General features: G+C 40.2%; 1 protein-coding gene across 2 annotated transcripts in view; it reads right to left on the bottom strand.

The window, feature by feature from the left end:
- DGKI (diacylglycerol kinase iota) overlaps positions 1 to 23,324 on the bottom strand; it is a gene marked incomplete at its 5' end in the record, with an annotated part of 400,686 nt that overhangs the window by 206,771 nt on the left and 170,591 nt on the right. For both annotated transcript variants that reach the window (XM_079786744.1, XM_079786745.1), the window contains 4 exons: positions 2,466 to 2,537; positions 14,065 to 14,130; positions 21,013 to 21,069; positions 22,356 to 22,430. In XM_079786744.1, coding sequence (XP_079642870.1) covers positions 2,466 to 2,537; positions 14,065 to 14,130; positions 21,013 to 21,069; positions 22,356 to 22,430 — 270 coding nt within the window. The remainder of the gene's footprint in view (positions 1 to 2,465; positions 2,538 to 14,064; positions 14,131 to 21,012; positions 21,070 to 22,355; positions 22,431 to 23,324) is intronic.

The following is a 23,324-nucleotide window of genomic DNA, read 5'->3' as shown; positions in this document are numbered from 1 at the left end:
TTAAAACTTAAACTTCTTCTAATGCCACTTCTTCAAAATAGACTCGCCCAGGCCGTGGTATTTTGTGGGAGAGCCACACTCAAGGGGCCAAAGAGCCGCATGTGGCTCGCGAGCCGCAGTTTGCCGACCATGGCACTAGTGAATGCTAAAATCAGTAGGCAAAAGTTTGAGGAGAAATATATCAGCATAATCTCAAAATATCTCCCCCAAATATTTATCAATTGGAAAGGGATATAGCAAATGCCACCTTAATCAAGTGAGTAAGGTTAATATCATCAGTAATAAAACATTGATATTATGCCCTCTGTATAAGAAGCAGTGAGAACATCACATCTCTTCTCTCGTATCTCGCCTAAAATGAATAATTTCAATCTAATCATGAGAAAACATAAGGCAAACTCAGTTTGGGAGACAGTCTACATAATGACCAGTCAGTGCTTATTAATGTGCCAAGGTCATGAAAGACAGAAAGAATGAGGAAATGTCAAGAATTCCACAGCTAAATGAACTGTGGGATCCTTAATTAGATCCTGGGACATTAAGAAAACAACTGGTGAATGTTTTAAAAATCTGTAGCTTAGTTATTAGTAATGTATCAATATTAATTTCCTGATTTTATTCATTACACTATGGTTATGTAAGTTGTCAAAATTAGAGGGAGTTAGAGGAAGCTGGATGAAAGTGTATACATTCATGTTATGTACTATTTTTGCAACTTTTTTATAAATTTAAAATTCTCTCAAATTAAGAAAAAATGTTAAGTGATTCTCTTTTAGAAATTTAAATAAACCCCCAAATGAATGGCCACTGCATTTCTAAAATAGAAGGGATCTCAGAACCTGCCTATTTCAACTCTCTGACTCTACACCTGAGTAACTGCCAATCTAGAAAGAATAAGAAGAGTCCAAAAGTGGTAATGTGAGGACCTGAATCCAGGAAACCCAGCTCCCAATCCCAGTTTTTTTCCTCTGATGCAGTAAGTGCCCATAGAGGACACTTACTTGTTTGACATCAGATATTCTAGAAGGGATTACATATAGTGCTAAAATATATCCCCACCATAAATTGTCTTAAAAATGTATTGTATTTTTAAACATTGCAAAATCACCCTGGGAAACTCAAAAGTATTTGGAATAGAGCACAGCTCTGTCACAAGGGTCAAATGAAAGTCATCTTTGTGTGATTCAGTTGGACTATAGATCAATGAAGAGAGAGCACATGTGTTCACTAGAAAGTGGGACCAAGTTCCCAATTCGTTGAATGTGTACAGAACATCTAACCACAGCCTGAGACCTCTGGGGTCAAGAATAGATGTTGCCTATCTGAGCCTGTGGCCACCAATGATGCTGTCCCACAATGGGGTCTTACCAGATCAGGGAAACCAGCAACACAAGTATTGTTGGGACACCTGGACCCTGAATCTGCTTCTTCCACTCCAGATGGAGATATTGCCTTGATGGAACAGTTTCAATCAAGAACTAGAATGGCCTTGTATTTGTGAATGTGTTCTTGAACAGAAGCACAAGGACTATTTCTGTAACAATTAACTGAAAGGAGATGGAAATGCCAAGCACTGAGCTGTTCAGACCAATGCATCTCTATGTAACAACAGTAGGCTCTCCTGACAAGTGGGGACCTAGGGAAATGCAATACATAGATGGATGAGCAAGGTTGTGTCTCAAACTTATTTACAAAAGCAGGCAGCAGTCAGAGTTGGCCTATGGGCCATAGTTTGCCAACCCATGAGTTAGAGTGTATATACATTGTCTGCTTAAAGAAAGAACAGGTACACAGGCAAACAAGTAGAAAAATGAACCATCTGGTTGGGATAGAGGGGCTAAAAAAAAAAGGATAGATTAAAAAAGAAGAAAGTAAATAATACTATTGGATTCCTTTTCAAGTGTAAGGAAGAGTTACATTTCAATGAACTTACAGACAACTGTAACATTGAAATTTAAAGGATACAAAACCACTCTTATTCTAACATAACCCCTCTCGCCCCACCCCCCCGCAAAAAAGGTGCCTACATAAAAAAAACACAGAAGAACCAAGATGCTGGGGACTGCCATGTTAGAAGGATTACCTAATGTTGCAAGTTGCTTTCTTCCTAATGTTGCAACTTCCTACCATAGGAAGAGTTGTCAACAATCTAGTGTAATTGGAAAAAATATATATATATGGTCTAGGAGAGAGAAGTCCTTGATTCCAGGGAAGAATCCTCCAGTCTCTGATCCCAGAATTCAATGTATATAAATGAAGGGGTTAATTCATCTCCAGTTTCTTCCAGCTCATATGTGCTATAATTCTATAGTTTTAAATGTTTTTCTTCCTCCAATAATCTGATGTGAGGAAAAAAATACATACATTGGATGACCTTCCACTTACAGACAGGAATTCAAGCAATGACCTAAGTCTATTTTTATAGAACATGAGCCCACTTTGTTTTATTCCATCTCCCAACTTACCGCCTGCTTGCACCAGGAACAGCTGATAGCCACAATCTCTTTACTGTGGAAGGAGAATTTCTGCTGAAAGCCCTGGGGTGTTAGGACAAGAGATAGAAAATTTAAAACCACTTCAATCACAGTATGCATCTGCCCTCCTGAAGTCCAAGGAAGTGAATAGAGACAGAACTGACCCCACCACTCAAGGTAACTGGACACATTCAGCACTTACATTCTCCACCCTCTGCGATGCAAGAGTTTCCTATTCCCAAGTCATCTGACTGTTAGAGAGGAGGTACCAGTATCTGCTGTACCACTAAGTACTCAAAATTATCAAAGTCACACACACACACACACACACACACACACACACACACACACACACACACAGAAAGAAAGAAAATTGCATTTTTCCCCAAATAGAATGTGGTTCTGATATGTTTTTAGTAAAAACAAAAGTCACAATTGGTTCACATGGTTCTCTATAACAACAGTCATCCATCTCAGAAGTTCTAACAATGGTAACATCTGAGAACTCATATGGAGAGAAATAAAGGATCAGAGAGTTAGGACCCAGAAGTGAGGATGTGGGAGAAGTCCAAGGGTGCAGAAAGAAATTCAAAGACTTTCATCATCCCTTTGGGATGCTGGGACTCAAAACAAGCAGCTTTCGATGTTATTCTTCACCAACAATCAGCAATGAGATTAATGGAATGGCAAACTCAATCCTCTTAAATGAACAAACGGAAGAACAGAAGAGGTGCTTTTTGGCAGCTCTCCCTACATAATGACTAGAGAGAAGCATGCAGTAATGCTCAAAGGGTGATTTTAGCCTTCCCCAGGCTCATCTATTCCATCCGCCTGTGAAATCGAAACCCCCCAAAAAATGAATTCAGAGCAACGACAAAACATTTTTCAAAGAGGGCTTTTGTCAAGTGATTAAAAGAAAATATGACAGGCAGCAAAGCTATCAAAGCACTGGCTGAAGAAGTCTTGCTCAATGTCTACAGATAATTTTAACTTAAAAAATTAATTCACATTAAAAGAACTCCCATTCTAAACCATAGGCCTAACCACTTGTACCTACCCGTGGCATTAGTGAATAGTTCCTTAAGTTGTCATTTTATGTGCACATGTATTATCTGTCCAGTGGAATTACTGGTTTTTTGAGAGAAGTCCCTGTAATGGTTCTTAAACAGGTCCCCACAACTTAGCTTAGCTTAGCTCTGTGAACTTCATACACATGGCATGCATGTCTTCAGATGAATTGAACAAAGTCATTGCTAGCACATCGTGATGCAATTACCAACTTCATGCTCTCTAGACCAGGGGTCCTCAAACTTTTTAAACAGGGGGCCAGTTCATTGTCCCTCAGACCGTTGGAGGGCCGGACTATAGTTTAAAAAAAAAACTATGAACAAATTACTATGCACACTGCACATACCTTATTTTGAAGTAAAGAAACAAAATGGCAAAAACACCTGCATGTGGCCCGCGGGCCGTAGTTTGAGGACCCCTGCTCTAGACCTTAAACACCTATCCCAAACCACATAGAAATATGCTTCCTCACATCACTCTCCTCCAACCCCTAAGACAATGCAAATATGCTCGCATTTTAATTTCATTCAGTCTGCAATACAGACATGCCACATGGTTGGAAATCAATAGGGTGGACTGTTGGCATGATAGCAGCCGAAGCCACAACTAGAGGTCTATTGAATGTTGCTGTATCAAATGTATTGTTAAGCAGCATCTCAAATGCTATTACCCAGCCACCACTTCATCAATTCATATATCAGATGATTGTACGTCAAATAGATGCTGATAGAGAGATGGCACTGGATCTTGTTATTGGCTGGGGGAATCTTAAACCTAATTTTCCCCTTCACCTGAAAATAGTAATTATACTACAAACCTCTCCCATACCACTAAGTAGTTATGAGATTCAAATGGGGTAATGTACTTGCGAAGTTCTTTATAATGCAGTATATAAATGCAGGAGCCCTTTGATTGCTAAGACCTATCAACAGGAATGTCTTCCATCACCTGGCTGACAAAGTCCTCCAGGGTCTAATATGTGACTAGCCATGTTCTATTTGACGGTACAGAGGGAGAGTGTGTTAGCCTACCCTTCTACTGGCCTCTGGTTTCAGGGAGACACAGATACAGTCCTGACAGCCAGGTGGATACCAGAAACAAACAAGGCCAGCCACAGCTGGGGCACGGGGCTCTGTTGCAGAATTGTGGTGGGTCCCTTGCAGAGGAACCTGGTGGTAATCAGCTCTGTGCTTTGTTTTGGATTCTAATCTGGCTGAGTCACAGAGGCCCTAGCTTCAGGGTTATTGTCCAACACAGAGACATAAATAGAACCCTAATGGGGCCTTCATGGACCAAGTTCCCACAGGCCATCTGCAATGGGGAGATTTTGGCAGGGATCTCAATACAGCAAAAAGAGCAGATTCCTAATTACCCATTTTAAAAAGCTGGCCCACACTTGATATTATGGTACTGACAGATGCCCTAATGGAATTTCAACTAACTCTATGATTTTAAGGGCTATTTTGTTCATCACTATCAGAGAAGAAAATAGGGACGCGAAGTCATATCTAACTGACTTCAGAATTATAAATATTAAGAACCTAGAGAGATATTTGGGGGGGGGGAGTTTTTTTAGTCCAATAGAGCTCTGAAATAAAGTTTAAACAACATTTATTCTTAGCAGCTAAAGCTTCGTTGCCTCTTTTCCTTCTGTAATCTAGGGCATATACCAAATGACACTCAGTTTACAGCCTTGGCTGTAACTAGAAAAAAAAAGGGCTTCACTTGAAACAAACCAAAATTATTTTACCGCTTATGGATGCAACTGAGGTTTGGGCGAGGGAATCTCTTGACCATAGCCTGACTCCCTGTTTGATTTAATGTTGTTTAAAACAAGAATTGATGCCGCTCTTGACTCCAAAACTTTAAACAACACATAACGAAACCTCTCCATTTTTATTCACGTGTTCAAAGCTCAAAAGTATTACAAAGAAAAAACCCAAGGGAATCAACATTTATCTTAAAACAGAGAACGTCAGACATTTTTGCTCAAATATTCTATAATTACATATATATATATACACACACATATATATATATGTACTTTCACATACTTTATATTTTAATATCTAATATGTTCATCATAAGTTTAAATTAGATGCAAAGTTCATTATGTCTGGAAAAATAAAACTGAAGTTTTAAAATAAAACTGTTACACCACTCTTGTAAACTTATCCAATGGGATATAACATGATAGCAACTGGATACTCACTAAAGTAAAAGGAAATTTTTCTGGTCAGATGAAACCTTTGCTAGAAGACCTCAAACCGTTCGAACTATTTCAGTGCAATGGGTTTTAACCAACTGAAGCTGACAAACCATGACGTTTGAGCATCCCACAGCTGAAGCACAGATTCATACCAACCCAAATGAAAACTTTTCCTGACTAATCAAAAATGGCACCCATTTGACCAACTACCTACAGACTTATGGACTCATTCTGTCCTATCCAGAATTAGTTAAGGGTTCAACCTTCAGTCTCTAGCGAGCAAAGCCACCATGAACCAATCTCTTTCCCAGTCCAGACAAATGATTGACTTTTTCCCCTCGACAGACTCTTCAGTCCAGTTTCGCACTGACAGGTGTGCTCTTACCTGGAACTGTGAATCTCTGTATATTAGGCTAGTTTGACAATATGCCTAGTCCTTGGTTTTATCACAGTGTCAAATTGGTAGCATTAATATTTTAGTTTATACAAGATTAAGGTTTATTTACATTCATAAAAATCTAATTTACCTGTTATTTCTAAGTTTCCTATACAGAATTTACTGGTCTTAAGCTAAAACTTTCCTAAACATTCAATATTTTCAAATTGTAAATATGTGTGGCCATCTAAATTGAATTATAATAAAGAATGTATTCATGAATGAAATCCATTTAATTTTTAGAATATATTTCTTTTTAATTTTTTTCATTTTTATTGATTTCAGAGAGAGAAAGGGAGGGGAGAGAGAAATATCAGTGATGAGAGAGAATCATTGATCCACTGCTTCCTGCATGCCCCTTACTGGGGATCAAACCTGCAACCCGGGCATGTGCCCTTGACCAGAATCGAACCTGGGACCCTTCAGTCCTCAGGCCGACACTCTATCCACTGAGCCAAACTGGCTAGGGTCATGAATGAAATTAAATAAGCAATGTCTTTGTAACTTATGACAAATCCACAGATGCAACAATCAAAATTATGTGATTCTACAGTTACGTTATGAGAATTGTCTTTGAAAAATCTAAATTATCTATTGGGTTTAATTGTAATATATTTTATGGCATTAATTAAAGGCTCTGAAAATTTATCAATGCCCTTATTGTTCTTAATATTCTCTCACTCCAGGGTAATCACTGACTTACACACATGGACTGACATTTATTCTTCTTCATTACAGCATTCTGTGTTCTTCCATTCTAATGTTGTTGGTAATTACAATACACTCATTAGAGCCAGTCAGTCTTATTATCCTCAATAGTTTCAGCTTTATTCATTAACTTATCTGAAGACCCCTGTTATAAGCTGCAGATCATAAGTAGAGGCTCCAGGGGGAAGGCACAGGCTTCTCTGTGTAAATTCACACCGTTACCACAAACTTGTCAGGCTATATGAAGAGCCTCAGACATGATTTCCAGTCCTTTTATTTTTTTGAGGCAGATGACTTCAAGGAAGTACATAGCTTAACCCAGGATCTTGGAATTAAGGTATAATTGAAATTAAGCTTGTAACAATGGCTACAAATTTACATTTTATTTTACATGTTAACCATTTGTAACTGTGATGCTTATATTTCATATTTTTATGACTGTTATGATTCTAGGGCAAAAATACTTTATATGAATACTTAGTGTCATATTTAATATGGCCAAAATTGCATACAAAACCTTAACTGTTGGGTTTATATCTTTGTCCTAAAATACCATCCATGCCACAATGGGCTTGTAAGTGCAGTAGCCATGATAGCAGTGATGAATGCTATGTTTGGGTCCAAAAGCATGGGCTACTGCTCACCAAAACTGAGTAGCCACTACCACTGCTGACTGTCTAACCTTCCAGCAAAAGACACCGAAGCTGAGGGCACCATCCCTCAAATACACCATCTGCTACTTGATGGCAAACTGGTTACACTGACCCCCTTGTACTATGGAAGGGGCAGCAACTCATCCTGACTGGAATCAACACATATTCCAGGTTTGGGTTTACCATTCCCTTTTGCAGGGTCTCAGTCAGCACCACTATGGAGGGTTTACAGAGTGTTTGACCCACCAACACAGGATCCTGCACAACACTGTGTCAGACCAAAGAAACCATTTTACAACCATGGAGGTGCGGGGGTGAGCACATGGCCATGCGATGCACTGGTCCCATCACAGCCCACACCATCCAGAAGCTGCAGGCTGACAGATGGGACGATCTTTTGAAGATGTAACAGAGGCTGCAGCTTTGAGAGGAAACCCTATGAGCACCGTCTTCCAGTTTCAGTATACTCACTAAATCCGTGACCACAGTAAAATCCACAGATACAACAACCAAAGAGTGGGAGTAGGAGTGGCCTTGTCTACTATCACTTCCATTGGCCCACGTGGAGGGAATTTGTGCTTCCTGTCCCCACAACTCTGGGCTCCGAGGGTCTGAATCCAGATAGGGAACATCTCCACCATGGGACATAACGAAAGGCCCTTAAAATTTGAACTACCACTACACTCAGTTACTTTGGGGTCTTTGTGTCAAGAGATTAGCAAGCACAGTGAAGAGTCACCATTTGGCAAGTCACCATCTTAGTCCCAATCATTAAGTGGAGGTAAAGTTGTTATTTGAGAGTGGAGGCAGGAAGAATATATCTGGCACCAATTATCCACTGAGGCTCCTTTCTGCTTCTCTGAAAAATGGACAATTGCAGCAGCCAAGATCTGAAGATCAGACTGCTCAAAGGTAAGGGTCTTTGTCACCCCACTAGGTAGGTCACTGCTTGAGACTGAATGTTTGTGTCCCCTTATCATTCATATGTTGAAACCTAATCCCCAATTTGGAAGGTTATAAGGTCATTAGGGTGGAGCCCTCATGAATGGGATTAGTGCCCTTATACTAGTAAAGGAAACTTGGAACTCCTTCCCCTTCCTCCATGTGAGGATACAGAGAGAAGATCACTGTGAGTAAGAAGCAAGTTTTCACCAGACACCAATTGTGCAGGCATCTTGATCTTGAATTCCCAGCCTCCAGACTGTGAGGAATAAATTTCTGGGTTGTTGTGTGTGTTTTTTCAGCTACCCAGTCTATGGTATTCTGTAATAGTAGCCCAAACAGATTAAGACAGTCACCTAGACCAGAAGTGTTAGTTGAGATGAATACAGAATGGATGGTTGAGCAAGAAAATGATAATTAGTTGCAGATTTAAGACCAGCTGCCAGAGAGAGAGAGAGAGAGCTGTAGTTTATCCCGCTAACCTTCCTCTTACATGTTTCTCTAGGAAATAAGACCAACCAGAATCCTGAAGGAGCTGTACTAAAAATGTATTATGTGAAAGGAGTGATGCTGAGAATCACCAAGTGACAGGGACGAACTGTATTGGATGCTGTGGTGTTCCACCCAGGTGACCCTGCTTCGTGCCCGAGGCATTCATCCCATTCCCCCAGTTGAAGGAGATATCCTTCCATCTTTAGGACTTGCCCTAAGCCTAAAAGAGTCACCTCAGCCAGTGATTGGTCAAGGCCGGGCAACTCTGAGTTCAACTTTTCCCTCTGCCGTCCCAGAGCCTTGGCACTTCTGAAGAAAGAGCAAAGGAGAACAGAGTGACGGAAGTATCACAGTATCGCATTACTGCCCCTACTGGGGCTCTGGCCAGGCCCAAGGTCAGGGGAGCAGTGGCAGTAGCAAAACCACTCTAACGGTGAGTGCTGAGTGATTTAATCACCTGGGGTCTGCAGCAAGGAGCACTGGTTCTGAGCCCGCAGCCCCTTGTTCCCTTTTTAAATGTTTATTTAATTAAGTTTATTGGGATAGCACTGGTTAATAACATTGTATGTTTCAGGTGTACAATTCTATAATACAATACCAGTAGAATAGAATATCTGCTCATCACTCAAGAGTCTAGTCTCTTTCCATTACCCTCTTCATCCTCCCCCAAACCCCTTTTCCCTCCAATAACCATTATACTGCATGATTAACATGCAAAAAGCTGTACATGTTTAATATGTACAACTGGATGAGTTTGAAGATAAGTATATACCTGTGAAACCATCACCACAATCTATGCCATAAACATATCTTATCATTTCCCACTCTCTTTTTTTGTGATAACAACACAACATACTATCTACCCTCTTTGCAAAATATTAGGTATACAATATAGTATTGTTAACTATAGGCACTATGTTGTACAGTACATCTCTAGGATTCATTAATCTCGCATAACTGAAACTTCGCACCCTTTGACTAATATCGTCCCATTTCCCTCCTCAGATGTATCTGAAGGACCTTATGCTAAGTGAAATAAACCAGGCACAGAAGGGCCAGTATTACCTGATGCCACTCATATGAGGAATCTAAAATAGTCAAACTCATAGAAGCAGAGAGTAGAATGGCGGTTGCCCTTGTCCCCTGTCTTGATACTCAGCCAAGGCCAGGAAGGAAAGCCAGGCTTCCAGCAGCCATGTTGGCAGGGACTCCATGGGAATGCTTAATTTCCTTGTCCTTGTTATATTACCCTCTCCACACCTCCCGGGTCCTCCTGGGGCTAATGGCAGAAGATTCCACTGTTTTATATGGACAAACACACAGAGGCAAACAACCAAACCTGCCTGTCCAGTGCATAGATCCTCACCCTCAAACTCCCCTTCCTTGTCCCTAACCATGCAGGGTCTCCTGAAAGCTGAGCTCCAGGATGCACACATTTTCAGATCAGTAGATGTTTAAATGGATAACAAAGCCCCAGGTCGGTATTCTTCATCATTTTTAGACTCTGTAATCCCTTTCACTATTCGTGTCTTAACTGCACCCCCGTGGAGTGTTTTTAATCATTTTTGTCATCTTTGCATTACAAAAATGCTATTAAATATACCTCTTTGAGATAGTGCATATTTTGAATACTGCACTATAAGTTCACTTTTAATTAATTTTCAACAATATTCATTACAAGAAAGAGTGGTTTTGACATTTTCCCATTTAATTAATGCTACCTGCTGTTTAATTTACTTAATTACATCTGAAAGTACGTATGATTTATGGACAAGTAATTCATAATGATACCACACAGGGCATCAAACATGCAAAGTTTAACTACGTGTTGTTGCATTAAAAAACGCTTTCAAGATTTACTGTTTAACTTTCAAAAAGTTAGTGCATTTATTGGTGTGACTTTTATATATGTTTCTAAATAAAATATAAGGTTTCAGATAATAGTTTACAAGCATATTCCTACAGTTACCACAGTGCTGGTTTTAGATGCTTGGTTCCTTCAAAGATAAAAAGGCAAATTAGCCCTAATCATGGCAGCATTTTTCCTTTGCCTATTGATTTGTAAATGACTAAGAACAACTCAGTGTTGAAAAAAAAATGTGATTGAATAAATGTAAGATCTGGGGAAGATTCCTAAGAGATACATTTACAGAATAAGTAAGCAGCCCGCCTCTCCCCATTCACTGAGTACAGCTTGGCATTAAGCAACACATGCTAGATCAGTCCACTGGCCCTCCGGATCCACTTCCCATCCTTCTCTACCCCATGTCCTATCGTAAAAGTGACTGTTATGGATCGTCTCAACAGTGTTCCTTGTGATCTTGTTTCTACTGGGTTTGGCCACTAGAGAGTGGAGGTGACTGAAGCTGGAATATTTATTCCCCAGCTGGTGGGTCACCCGGGCTGGTTAAGTCTCACACCCCCTGTGAAAGCATTCCCTCTGTCTCCTAGCCTCAGACTTTACACAACCATAGCCCCCTGCTGTTACTAGCCTCAGAGCTCTTCGCTATGCCTTGGGGTGTCTCTACACTCTGCTCACACATTTTAAATATTCTCTTTATTAAACACTCATCTAACTACACAATTTGAGTGTAAATATGCCTTCTCTTTTCTGCCTGGACCCTGTCTCTTACATAATGTGGGGCTATAAATGAAAATAATGTAAAACTACATAATGGTCATAAACATGGCAGCCTGCGATATTCAGCAAATATTAAAGCAACTGAGCAATGGGATCATGAGCTCTCTCATTGGATATCCACTAAATGCCACACACATGCAGCCAAACACATATTTAGGGCTCAAGAGAAAAATCAGTCCAAATATTTACTTTATTGATGATTTTAAAATTAGACATTGAAACACCAGATATTCTTTAAACATAAACACTCCCTAAGTTTTGCTAAGTAAAATGATTATTTTTCACCCTATCCCAATGGGTAAATTATAGAACAATATGTATAGTTATGTGTGTTGTGTGTATGGGAAATTGTTTAAAAATCTCTGGATATGTAAGAATGTACAACTCTACCAATGAAAATTATGCATAGCACCAAAGTTTGAAATGAATTTTCAATCACTCCATCTGTAGATGGAAGTAGAGTTACTAACTTTCCTCTAATTCAGGGTTCAAGCTGGGATCCAGAGAAGGGTTAATCATTATCCACCAAAGAGATACAGACAAGCCAATGCCATAATTGCTTGAGTCTCTGGGAACCCATGAGCAGCTGGGTCATACACACGGGAGGTAAATATGACAGTACTAGATTAGGGGAACACACTGTGAGGAGCTGGGGTGGCTGACTTCCCCACAGAGAGCTGGGAGCGCTCCAGAACACGGGGCAGCAACTCAGAGGCCAGGGAGTCCAGTTCCTCCCGCCCAGTGGACCATGCCAATGGAAAATGAAGCCAGAGAAGGGTGTAACATGATACCAGCGAATACTCACCACAAAATATATAACGTTTATTGATTTTCTTTTGATAAAACTCCTCCACCTCTATTCCAGTTTATCATTTGTTGAGGTGGAGGCAGTTACTAGGCTGTCAAGAGAAGTTATTTTTCCAAAGTGAAGGACCTGTTCATCCAGATCCTTCCTACTCTTCGCATCTCCCATCTCAAAAGTGGCTGTGTACCTGTTTCTTCTCTCTTTCATACACCCCACCCCCCCATCACACACACACACACACACACACACACACACACACACACACACACACACTTTTGTGGGAAAGTTGTAGAAAGTCTGCAATGCCCTAAGTAAGAGTAAACCTACAAGCCCAATGCCACACCAGAAAGGCAAGGGGTAGGTGGACCCAAGGAAGGAAGGTCACAGAAGAGTGGAGGGCTGAGCAACCTGTCCACCGCCATGTAAATGGCTGGTAAGATTCAGTCCACTCCCCCTTCCTCCTCATCTTCTTTTCACCTGCTCCACCTTTCAATCTATTTCATCTGTCCTCTTTACAGGCTAGAAAGGAAGTCACTGAGAATCACTAGGTTAAACTGGCGAAGATAATACTAGTTAGAATGGAGGGCCATAGCCTTGAGGGTAAGGTGGGTAGCCTTCCAAAGCACAAGGGGGTAACCAATGGCAACAAAATAGTGTTTTCTCTCCAAGCACTGTACAAACAGCAAAAGCAATAAAACCTTTTCCAAGTCTCACTCACTCTCAACTCCCCTACCACAGGCAGCCAGTAGTTCCTTGTATCCCTCTATTGTCAAAATGCCATACTGGTCAGCTCACCACAGTGCCTGACCCAAAGGCATCACATGGATAAATAAACAAATTGGGAATTGTTAATTGATGAGGAATATATTCTCCCAAATTATATTGCTCTTTACCAAATCAAAACGTCCCTTTACTGAGTCCAGCTTACTACTGATGTAAGCTGGACTCACTACAAAAAAATAATCTTTGTAGCATGATTCACCACAAGTTTAACCTTCCCAGACAGGCCTTTCATTCCTAAAATGAATCTTCGTACATTGCAAAAAATAAAAAATAAAAAAAAATTCCATAACACAAATCTGTTGGATTCAATAACATGTAGAATTCATGGAATTTCATAGCATGACAGTCATACTAAGAGAGACAGTAGACATAAATAATACATATGAGAAAGGCATCCAGTAACTGGATAATATCCTAAGGTAGCAACACATTTCTTGCTTTGTGCTATGTTTCTGCTCAGCTGCAGTACTATATCAACAAAAGTAGTGTTATTTAACACACCATTGACTTCCTGTTGCTGATCAAAGAAGTGTGGTGAGTCAGCAGTTTTCAGAAGGGGGTTTTTAACAAAGTAGGAAGTGATTTTGAAACTATTAACAATGAAATTCACCACAAAAGTATATCCATCTCTCTTAAAATTTGCTAATTCCTTGTATTAAGACCTCTGACGCTTGCAGTGAGTTCTAGAACAACTAATACTAGTTACAATGGAAAGGGGACTTGGAGAAATAAGGCCTTGTGGAAGGAGGTGGCATACTGAGCACTGGATTCGGGTGATGGGACTCATCTACCTCGGCTGCTTGCAAAGGCCTGAGGAGCCTCCTGCTGTGGGCGTGGGTGCCCGGCCCCTTACCTTACCACACTGCTTACACTTTCCCTCCTGCCGACGCCTGTGCACCCAGTGATGACGCACAAAATTCTGTGGAAAACAAAATAAAATAAATCAATTTAAATTTACAAAACCAATATTAGGGGTTTTGTTTTTGTTTTAAGGATATAGATTTCTGTAAACCATCATCTCAGACCACATTAACACAAAAACAAGTAGGTGTATGTGTGATTTGCTTAACAATAATTATGAATCCATTCAGAAAAATTAAGTGAACTCTCCTCCCCAGCCATGCATCCTACCCCTCCTCCACATCTTACTAGTGACAAATGGCCACACCAAGTAGCTATTACTCTCCTCTCCTCCTAGTAAAACCCTGTGCAGTCGCAAGCAAGCCACAGGACCCTGAGCTGGGAGGTAACTGAGGCAGGTCAAAGAAATACCCTGAGAGAAGCGGGGACAACTATGTCCAATATTGTTTAACAAATGTGTATTTAATGCTTCTATATATGCCAAGCAGGCACCATACTAAACATTTGTGCTAGAAAGCACTTAAAAAATTAAATTCCCAGACAGAAATAGATCTCCTGACTCAGGACACAAAGGGTGGGAATCTGTTACTAGTGAAAGTGTAGGAAGAGAAAAGCTGAAGGACAAGAGACGTGAGCACATCGTGAGTTTCTGCAATGACCTTGAGTTTAAACTGTCCTTGGGAACTCTGAACTAGATCAGCTTTCAAGCTCTATTCTTGTCTTGGGTTGTGGGAAACACGGAAAGTCCCTTCCCTCCCAAACAGATAAGCGCTCTTGGGGCACAGGGGTCAAGGAGCGTCCATCACCACTGCTCTTAGGGTACATCATAACAAAGTTGTCTTCAGGCCTAACTCATGGTGCAGGTGAACCCTAAAAACTTATATAATTGACTCTCCTTGGGCCAATACACCTAATATACTTGCGAATGTCTTTTCTCCTGCCCTTTTCTGAAAAAATATACTCTGAGATTAACATGTCTGTTGGTTATCGCCACCGTCCAGGCTTTCCCTTTAAAAGGCCTTTTACTATAGACTCGGTCATTCAGCAAACACTAAATACCTACTGTCTGCCAAGCACTGTTCTAAGTACAGAGGAACACAGAAAATAGGTCAGTGTTGAGGAAAAATAAGTTGTATTAAGGCATAAAATCCAGAGTGACAAAAATACCCCTAAAGAGCACTGACATTATCAATTCCAAAATGCCACTTCTATTTCTCTATATAATGTCAAATCAATTTAAATTAAAACTCAACAAAGATCCTGGGGGAGTAATGGTCTTTTAACTATAATAAGAAACAATGAAACATAATGGTCCCACTAATTAGTCTAATTTTTGTCTTGCTTTTCCCACAGCAGCAGTTTAATAAAACACAAACATAACTCACATATATATATATATATATATATATATTCAGAAAGAAGCTAATAATAATAGCTAACATTTGTTGAGAACTGTGTGCCAAGTACTTTTTAAAATATTTCACATGTGATCATTCTTTTCCTTTTCATGAAGACAGCAGAGGTGTTGTTGAGTGGGTATGTGCCAGTAAAATCCTATGAGCTGTTTAAATACTGAAATATGTCTATGTTGGTGGGTAAGCTGTAACTTAGTGCCCCTAGCGTCCCCCAGCTCCTCCTCAACTGCCATAGCACCCCACCACCCCACCCTCTCAACAATGCAGACCATTTCTGCTTCCTCGTTATTGAGCAACTAAAATGCTAATATTTTGCGCAGCAGGTCTCCAGGATTCAATCCCAATGGGCTCTCTTTCAAAAACAAATCATGTTGCCTGGGCCATGCCCTTGGATTCCCCCAGGAAACTCAGAAGTCTGGGCTCTGCCCAATGTGGCTGTCTGTGCAGGCTTAAATATCAATACAGGCAATTCTGGGTCCCCTGGCCTTCAGGACAATGGCAGCAAGTCCAGGAACCTGTCCAGTTATCAGTGTCCACAGCATCAGTTCCGTGCAAACACCACCGGGGACAAAAGTACTGAACTCGCCACCTCTGCTCCCCAGGTGAGGCAGACCTCCTCAGCCTTCCACCTGCTTAAGTGAGAAGAACGTTAGCCTGCTGCCTGTTTAGGGTAAAGGCCGGGGGAGACAACGGCCAGCTGCCAATGGTGCTCCATCCTAATTCACATTATTGCAGGGCACATTGTCAGAGGGTTTTACCTGAATTATCATTATGGTCCTCGCCTGACAGATGAGGAAACTAGAGCACAGAGTCGTTACTTAAAATGTAAGAGCTCCAGAGCAAGGATGCAATCCCAGGCAGGCTAGCCCAGAGCCTCTGCTCGGAAACATACTGTCACGGCGCCTCTCCTTTGCTCTGGAAGATCAGGTTCAAGCTCCAGAAAATGACGTCAGTGACATTTGGAAATATTGGAAATGCTGAATATATTAAACAGTGGAAATAGTGAATATATTAAAATGTCAGACAGAATTATAAGGGATATAGAAATTTATTATAACTGCTGTTAGTTTTGCAGAAACTAGGGAGAATGAACAATATCATTGATGGTAAGAGAAATTCTCTACTTGATGAGATTATAAATCACCTACTGACTATCCATGGAAGAGGAAAACACTGGAAGAATTTGACAATTACCCATGTGAAATCATGGCTAACTCTTGGGAATATTTAGCGGCTGAAAGCTCTAATCAAAAGATTAAACCAGCAATTTCCACAAATCAATAATTATTTGCAAATTATATGACTGATTTATCTGTGTGACAATGTGTATTGTTTGGTAAGCAGATATATAATATCATGTAGTTTAGTATATTTAGGGAATAAACCAGGACATTTTAAAATCATTTAAATATTAACATATATAACTGTATGTTGTTAAATATTTTTAATATCATCCTTCCTAGGAAATAGGTAGGCAACTAAAAAAAAAAAGACACAGTAAGATAAAATAATTTAAGCAAAAGCACTAAAGGGGATAATACCAGTTATTATACTAAATATGTAGTATAACATATTATGTATACTAAAGAAGAAACTGAGTAACTTCCCCCTATCTTGAGATGTCAACATCCTTCTATTCAGAGGTCTCCTTGGGCCTAATATAAATTTCTTCTACCACCAATTAAACATGGTTTGAACAAAGTAAACATCCAATAAATATGTTTTTAATTGAATGAAATTCTCAACCTCATTTCTTTGGCAATTCAATTATGTAATTACCATTTTGAAGGATCACCAATTGCCTTTATTAATCAGAAAAAGAATTCTGCAGAATCACTGCTGTTTTCTAATACTTATTTTCCAAGAACTTTAATTTTTCACACTGCTCCCTTTTGATACCTATATCTCCTAAATTAATAAACTGAAATTAGACTTAGGATCCTTCCACTGCAAATATGAGTGTTGGTACTCTGTTATGAAGATAGCAAAAAAAGGCTTCTGACACCATAACCTCTTTTTATAGTTCGTCAATAAACTCTGAATTATTCATATGCTGTCTTTAAATACTGGGTAAAGAAAGGGCTATTACTCACGGGTGTTAAAATCTCAGAGACACAATATTTCGGGATTTATATTCAGTATTGTAAGCAGAAATGCATAACACAATTGCTCAGCTATTTTCACACAGCCAGCTCAATTCATAATATTATTCACAGAGCACTTTGAAGGAGCTTACAATTATAAGCCAATACATATAGCTTATGTCTCAGAAAACTGAAGTCCACAAAAATTCAACTTAGAGCTGTCCAACCAAAACTCATGAAAAAAAACTTCCATGTCATATACTCTGCAAGCAAAGGGCACAGTGACTATCAATCCTTGCTCTGGATCCCTGCCTTGGATCCCTGCCCTGGATCCCTGCTCTGGAGACACCAGAGAGTACAAAAGAGGCAGAGGTGTCATTCAAATTCTAGAGTGACGGTTCTTTTAATTACATTAAGTAAACTACCTAAGGTCTCTTAATTAAGAATCTCAAATGGGCCATAGTCCCTCATAAGTTTCATCTTCACATTGTCCTCTTAGACCAAGAGTTTGTGAACATTTTTGAGAGAAATGGACACCTTTATGAAAGCATTCCGTCAACAGATACTGGTTGATCACATCCTCCATGTCCTGGCATGATGAGTTTGAGACACAGTCCATGAGCGACCTCCCAAAGCTTATACTACAGAAAGACGACAGCAGGCAAGCAAATGAGTAATACATATAAATATTTGTGACACGTAAAGTGCTCTGAATGGGACAGAACAAGGTGCTCTGCTAAAGCACAGGGTGGGCCCTGTGCAGAGGTGGTCATTACGGAAGACTTTGGGATGATATTTGAGCTGAGGCCTAACTATAAGAAACAGCTGGCCATGCAAAGAGATTTCCAGTACAGCAACGACATGCACAAACATCTGATGATGGAGACTAGCTGGATGTGCACCTCAAGAACTGAAAGGAAGTCCTTGTGGGAGATGGGTGGGTGCGAGAAACCACTGGAGAGTTTTAGGCTGGAAAATGACATAACCCAATTTTCATTTTAAATAATCACTCTCTTAAATCATGGTAGATTGAAGGAGAAAATGAAGGAATTATGGAGAAGCAACTGCAGGGGTCAAAAGTGAGATATCATGGTGCCTTAGGCTAAGGCACTGGCAACAGAAATGGGGGTAAAGAGATGGTTTGTAATATATTGTATAAATAAAATTGATAGGGCTGGCAAGTGAAATAGATGTGGTGAGTCCATAAGAGAGGAAATCAATATGACCAGTCTTCTCGATTGAACAGCTGGATCAATAGCCATCTCATTTTCTGAGGCATAAAAGAATTTTTTTTAAATCATTTTTTAAGATGATAGAAATGAGCTTAGTTTTTCACCCATTATATCTGATATGATTGTGATGCATTCAATGGGCGTGTCAAATGGAACATGTAGTGTGGAGTAGACATGCAAAGCCAGGAATTGTCAGCCCAGACGTGATATTTAAAGCCATGAGATTGGATGAGCTCTTCCAACAAGAGTGGGCAGAGAGAAAACATGGCCAAGTACCAGCCCCAGAGGAAAAGGCAGAAATCAGGGGGAGTGAGCAATGAAAGGGAGTGGGAAGGACAACCCAGTGAACCAGAGGACAGTTAGGAAAGATGTCAAAACAGGAGAGCATTCCAAAAATAATGGAACATTGAACATTCTGAATACATTGAAAGATTGAATAACAAACGAACAGAAAAATATCTAATGGGTTTGGCATCAGTGAGATGTTGGCAACATTCAAAGAGCAATTTCAGTGAATGCACAGAGTGAAAACCAGATCAGAAGAGGTTAAAATGAGTAGGAGGGGACATACTGTTTATATATAACACACGTTCTGGAAGTTAGCCGTGAACACAAAACTGAGAATCAAAGTCATGGATACAATTGGTGGTTAAGGAATATTTTCATTGGTTTTAATGAAATGGGGTTTATTAGAGCATGTTTATGCTGATAAAAAATAATCTAGAAGAAGGGGTGAAAATGTAGGAAAGGAATAAACATCAAGTCCTTGCTAAGAAGATGAGAGAAGGTTTCCAAAACGCTCATGGAGATCTGACTTCACAGAAGAGAAGTGACACAGTTAGTGAAAACTAAAAACAAACAAACAAAAAATACTTGCATTAGAAAATTGCACCTACAATAACAATTATCTATGCAGAAAAAAGAGAGATTAAAGAACAGATAGCTAAAGGTAAACACATGGACCCCTGGTTTTTAAGGTAGAGTTTATGGATTCTGGACATAAAGACAGAATAAACCAGTTAATTCATAAACTCTACCTTAAAAATACACAACTATGTGAAAATTCTATGAAATTTCTCCTTCGTTTGAGTTGTCATCAAGTTACCTCCTGGCCAATGCTACAGTGCACGTGGGTGGCACAATCCATCATTTTCTTTACTTTCCTCACCCTATGTATGACCCAGAGCCCGGAGCTACACTATCCCAGATAACACAGGAAGGCTGACTGCCTCCTCCAATATTCTTGTCTTCTCTAACTACATACACTGCTCCATTGCCTCAAAATAAAAGCAGAACAAATATATCTGAGTGCAGCTCTCATCCTGTTCTCACTTCTGCTTACTGCTAACATGCAGTACCGCTCATCTCGGTAATTTCCGATTTACCTGTTTGTCTCCACTAACCAGACTGAAAGGTCAGGGATTGAGCCCTAGATGCAGCCCCTCCCTCCCTCCCTCCCTCCCTCCCTTCCCATCTCTCTCTGTATCTCCCTATTTATCTATCTAGCTACTCACTTAACAGATGAAAACACTGAGATTTTGAAAAATTAGATGAGATGTCCAAAATCACACAGCATCAAAGCTGATTTTGAATCTAGAAAGTCTGATTCCATTGTTTATAGGAATTATCAGTAACTATACTGCCCCCAAGGAGCTTCTACCCATTCAAAATTGAAAAATCGAATTAAAATGGACCTAAAGACAATGAAATGCCATTGCTTTCTTACCTTTTCAATTCTATCACTGTGCCCTCCCCTACTCTCAGGTGCATTCAGTAAGACTTTAGCTCTCTGCACATTCTGTGAGACAAAACCTGGGGATTTTTATTCACTGTATTTGTTGATGTATCAATAAAAAGCTGATGTAAAATGGAGATACACTTTTTATTTTAATTCTTTTAAGTTTTTTAATTGATTTTTAGAGAGAGAAGAAGAGAGAAGGAAAGAGAGATAGAAACATTGATAAAAGAGAAACATCATTGATCAACTGCCTCCTGCATGCCCCTTACTGGGGATCGAGCCCCCAACCTTGGCATGTGCCCTGACAGGGAATCAAACCATGACCTCTTGGTTCCTGGGTCGAGCCCAACCACTGAGCAACACCGGCCTGGCAATACACTTTATTTTTTAATCCCTGGTGAATATCTATAAATCCAGCTAATCAATGGGAAATTAAAGCTGGTATTTGAAATAGAGCTCTGAAATACTCACTTCTCTTGGTGATCTGGAGCCCCCTTCTCGAAATGTTGGTTTACATCTGAAATTAATCTGTCATTTAAGAAAGAGAAGGGTATTATATTAGGGATAGGCATCATATTGGAATGAATTACCTGAATAAACCCACATGTGACAGATATTGAGACTATAAAACAAGCCCCCCAAAGAATGAAGAACAAAGTTTAACACTATTCTTAGTCTTTTGAAATAATCACCTTAGATAATCTACAGAAATCCCAAGTGATTCTATACCTCCAATCCATACCTCTTCATTCTCACTGATGAAATCAACATATCGTTAAACAATAAAGATAATAAATAAAGAGTCAGGGGGAAAATATAAAGCAGCTGAAATCACCCATCTGCGTTTCAGATTTTAAAAGTAGAAAATTATAAACTTGGTAAATTTTTAATACGATAATGATGATTCACACACCCCCCAAAAATAGCATTTATTAAAGTATTCAGTATTAGATGGGGAGGTCTCCTAGTCATTTACATCTTCTTTAGCTACAAGGTAAGGTGAAAGGAGCTTAATGAAAGAGGAGAAGAGTTGGGACATGAGATAAAATATTTAGCAGTCATTCCCACAAAATATTAGTTGGCAATGTATCTTTAAAGCTCAACGAATGTTACAGCAGACTAAAATAATTCAACACATTTACCCATGGCAGCTCAAGAACATAGATAATGCAGAGACTCATATGCAGAAATGGAGAATGAGGCACGAGAGGGGAGAGGACAGCAGACAGCTCTCTATTGGAGCCTCTCCCTCCCCTCAGATGACAGATAAATGGACTATGCAGACTCCACTGATTCTAGATGCCACTTCCAGCCCTACCACATATGAACCTGTGAGCAGGAACAGCGCTCACTTGAAGCAAGAAACTCAGAATTGCTTTCTGTCTTGGTTCTCTCCCTTGCAGGCACTTTTTAGGAAGACATAAACTCACAGAGGTCAGACATATCTAAACCACAATGTTGAAGAGTTTATGGAATTTTTTTCTTTATGAGAAGATATCTTGTGGGAGATTCTATGGGTGAATAACAATGCTTGCTGTTGTGAAGAAAATCAGTGCCTACCAGGCTTTTCTCTCACCTATCATTTCTTCTCCCAAGAGTCAACATAAAATGATATCAAATTAGACTTCAGAAAACAACAGAGAGAATGAACCTTAAGCACTATCATTCCATTTTTAATCTGGTAAAAATGTTGGACTTCCAGTTTCCTAAAAGGGCGTTGTTTTCAAGAAGTTGGAAAAAGAAATTGACACCTGGTCTCAGAAGTCCCAACACTTGCAAGGTATCAGAGTTTGCAGCAGGTGGCGCTGTCTCACCTTTTCTAGCTGTTCAATGCAGGCGGTGTGGACCACGATTTTACAGACTGCACACTTCCTCCTGAGGGCAGATTTCTACAACATTCAATTCAAAATACAAAAAGAAATGTTAGCATTCTGTTCTAAAGAAAGTATATGCAAATAAAGCAAACACTGCAATTGTTTATATTACTAAGCAATATAAGGTGAAATTTAAATTTTCACCTTAACCATTCAATAATATGGCAAACTTCATCAACAATGCTTTGACCCACCAAGTAGCTCCATATCCCCATGACTTAAGGTGGCCTAGATTTTCCCTTCAAAACATAATAATTATACTAGCTACTATATTGAGTATATAATATAAATCAATCTCTTTATTCTAAACTAGAGGCCCGGTGCACGAATTTCATGGGACGGGGAGGGTCCCTCAGCCCAGCCTGCACCCTCTCCAATCTGGGACCCCTCGAGGGATGTCCGACTGCCCATTTGTCGGACATCCCTCTCACAATCCAGGACTGCTGGCTCCCAACTGCTCGCCTGTCTGCCTTCCTGATTGCCCCTAACCGCTTCTGCCTACCAGCCTGATCACCCCCTAACCACTCCCCTGCCAGCCTGATCACCCCCTAACCACTCCCCTGCCAGCCTGATTGATGCCTAACTGCTCCCCTGCCAGCCCGTTTGCCCCAAACTGCCCTCCCCTGCAGGCCTGGTCACCCCTAACTGCCCTCCCCTGCAGGCTTGATCACCCCCAACTGCCCTCCCTTGCAGGCCTGGTCCCTCCCAACTGCCCTCCCCTGCTGGCCTGATCGCCCACAACTGCCCTCTCTTGCAGACCTGGTCCCTCCCAACTTCCCTCCCCTGCTGGCCATCTTGTGGCAGCCATCTTGTGTCCACATGGGGGCAGCCATCTTTGACCACATGGGGGCAGCCATCTTGTGTGTTAGAGTGATGGTCAATCTGCATATTACTCTTTTATTAGATAGG

This window comes from Cnephaeus nilssonii, assembly GCF_951640355.1.
Source record: "Cnephaeus nilssonii genome assembly, chromosome: 12".
Classification (NCBI taxonomy): domain Eukaryota; kingdom Metazoa; phylum Chordata; class Mammalia; order Chiroptera; family Vespertilionidae; genus Cnephaeus; species Cnephaeus nilssonii.
This window is presented reverse-complemented; position numbering and strand designations above follow the sequence as displayed.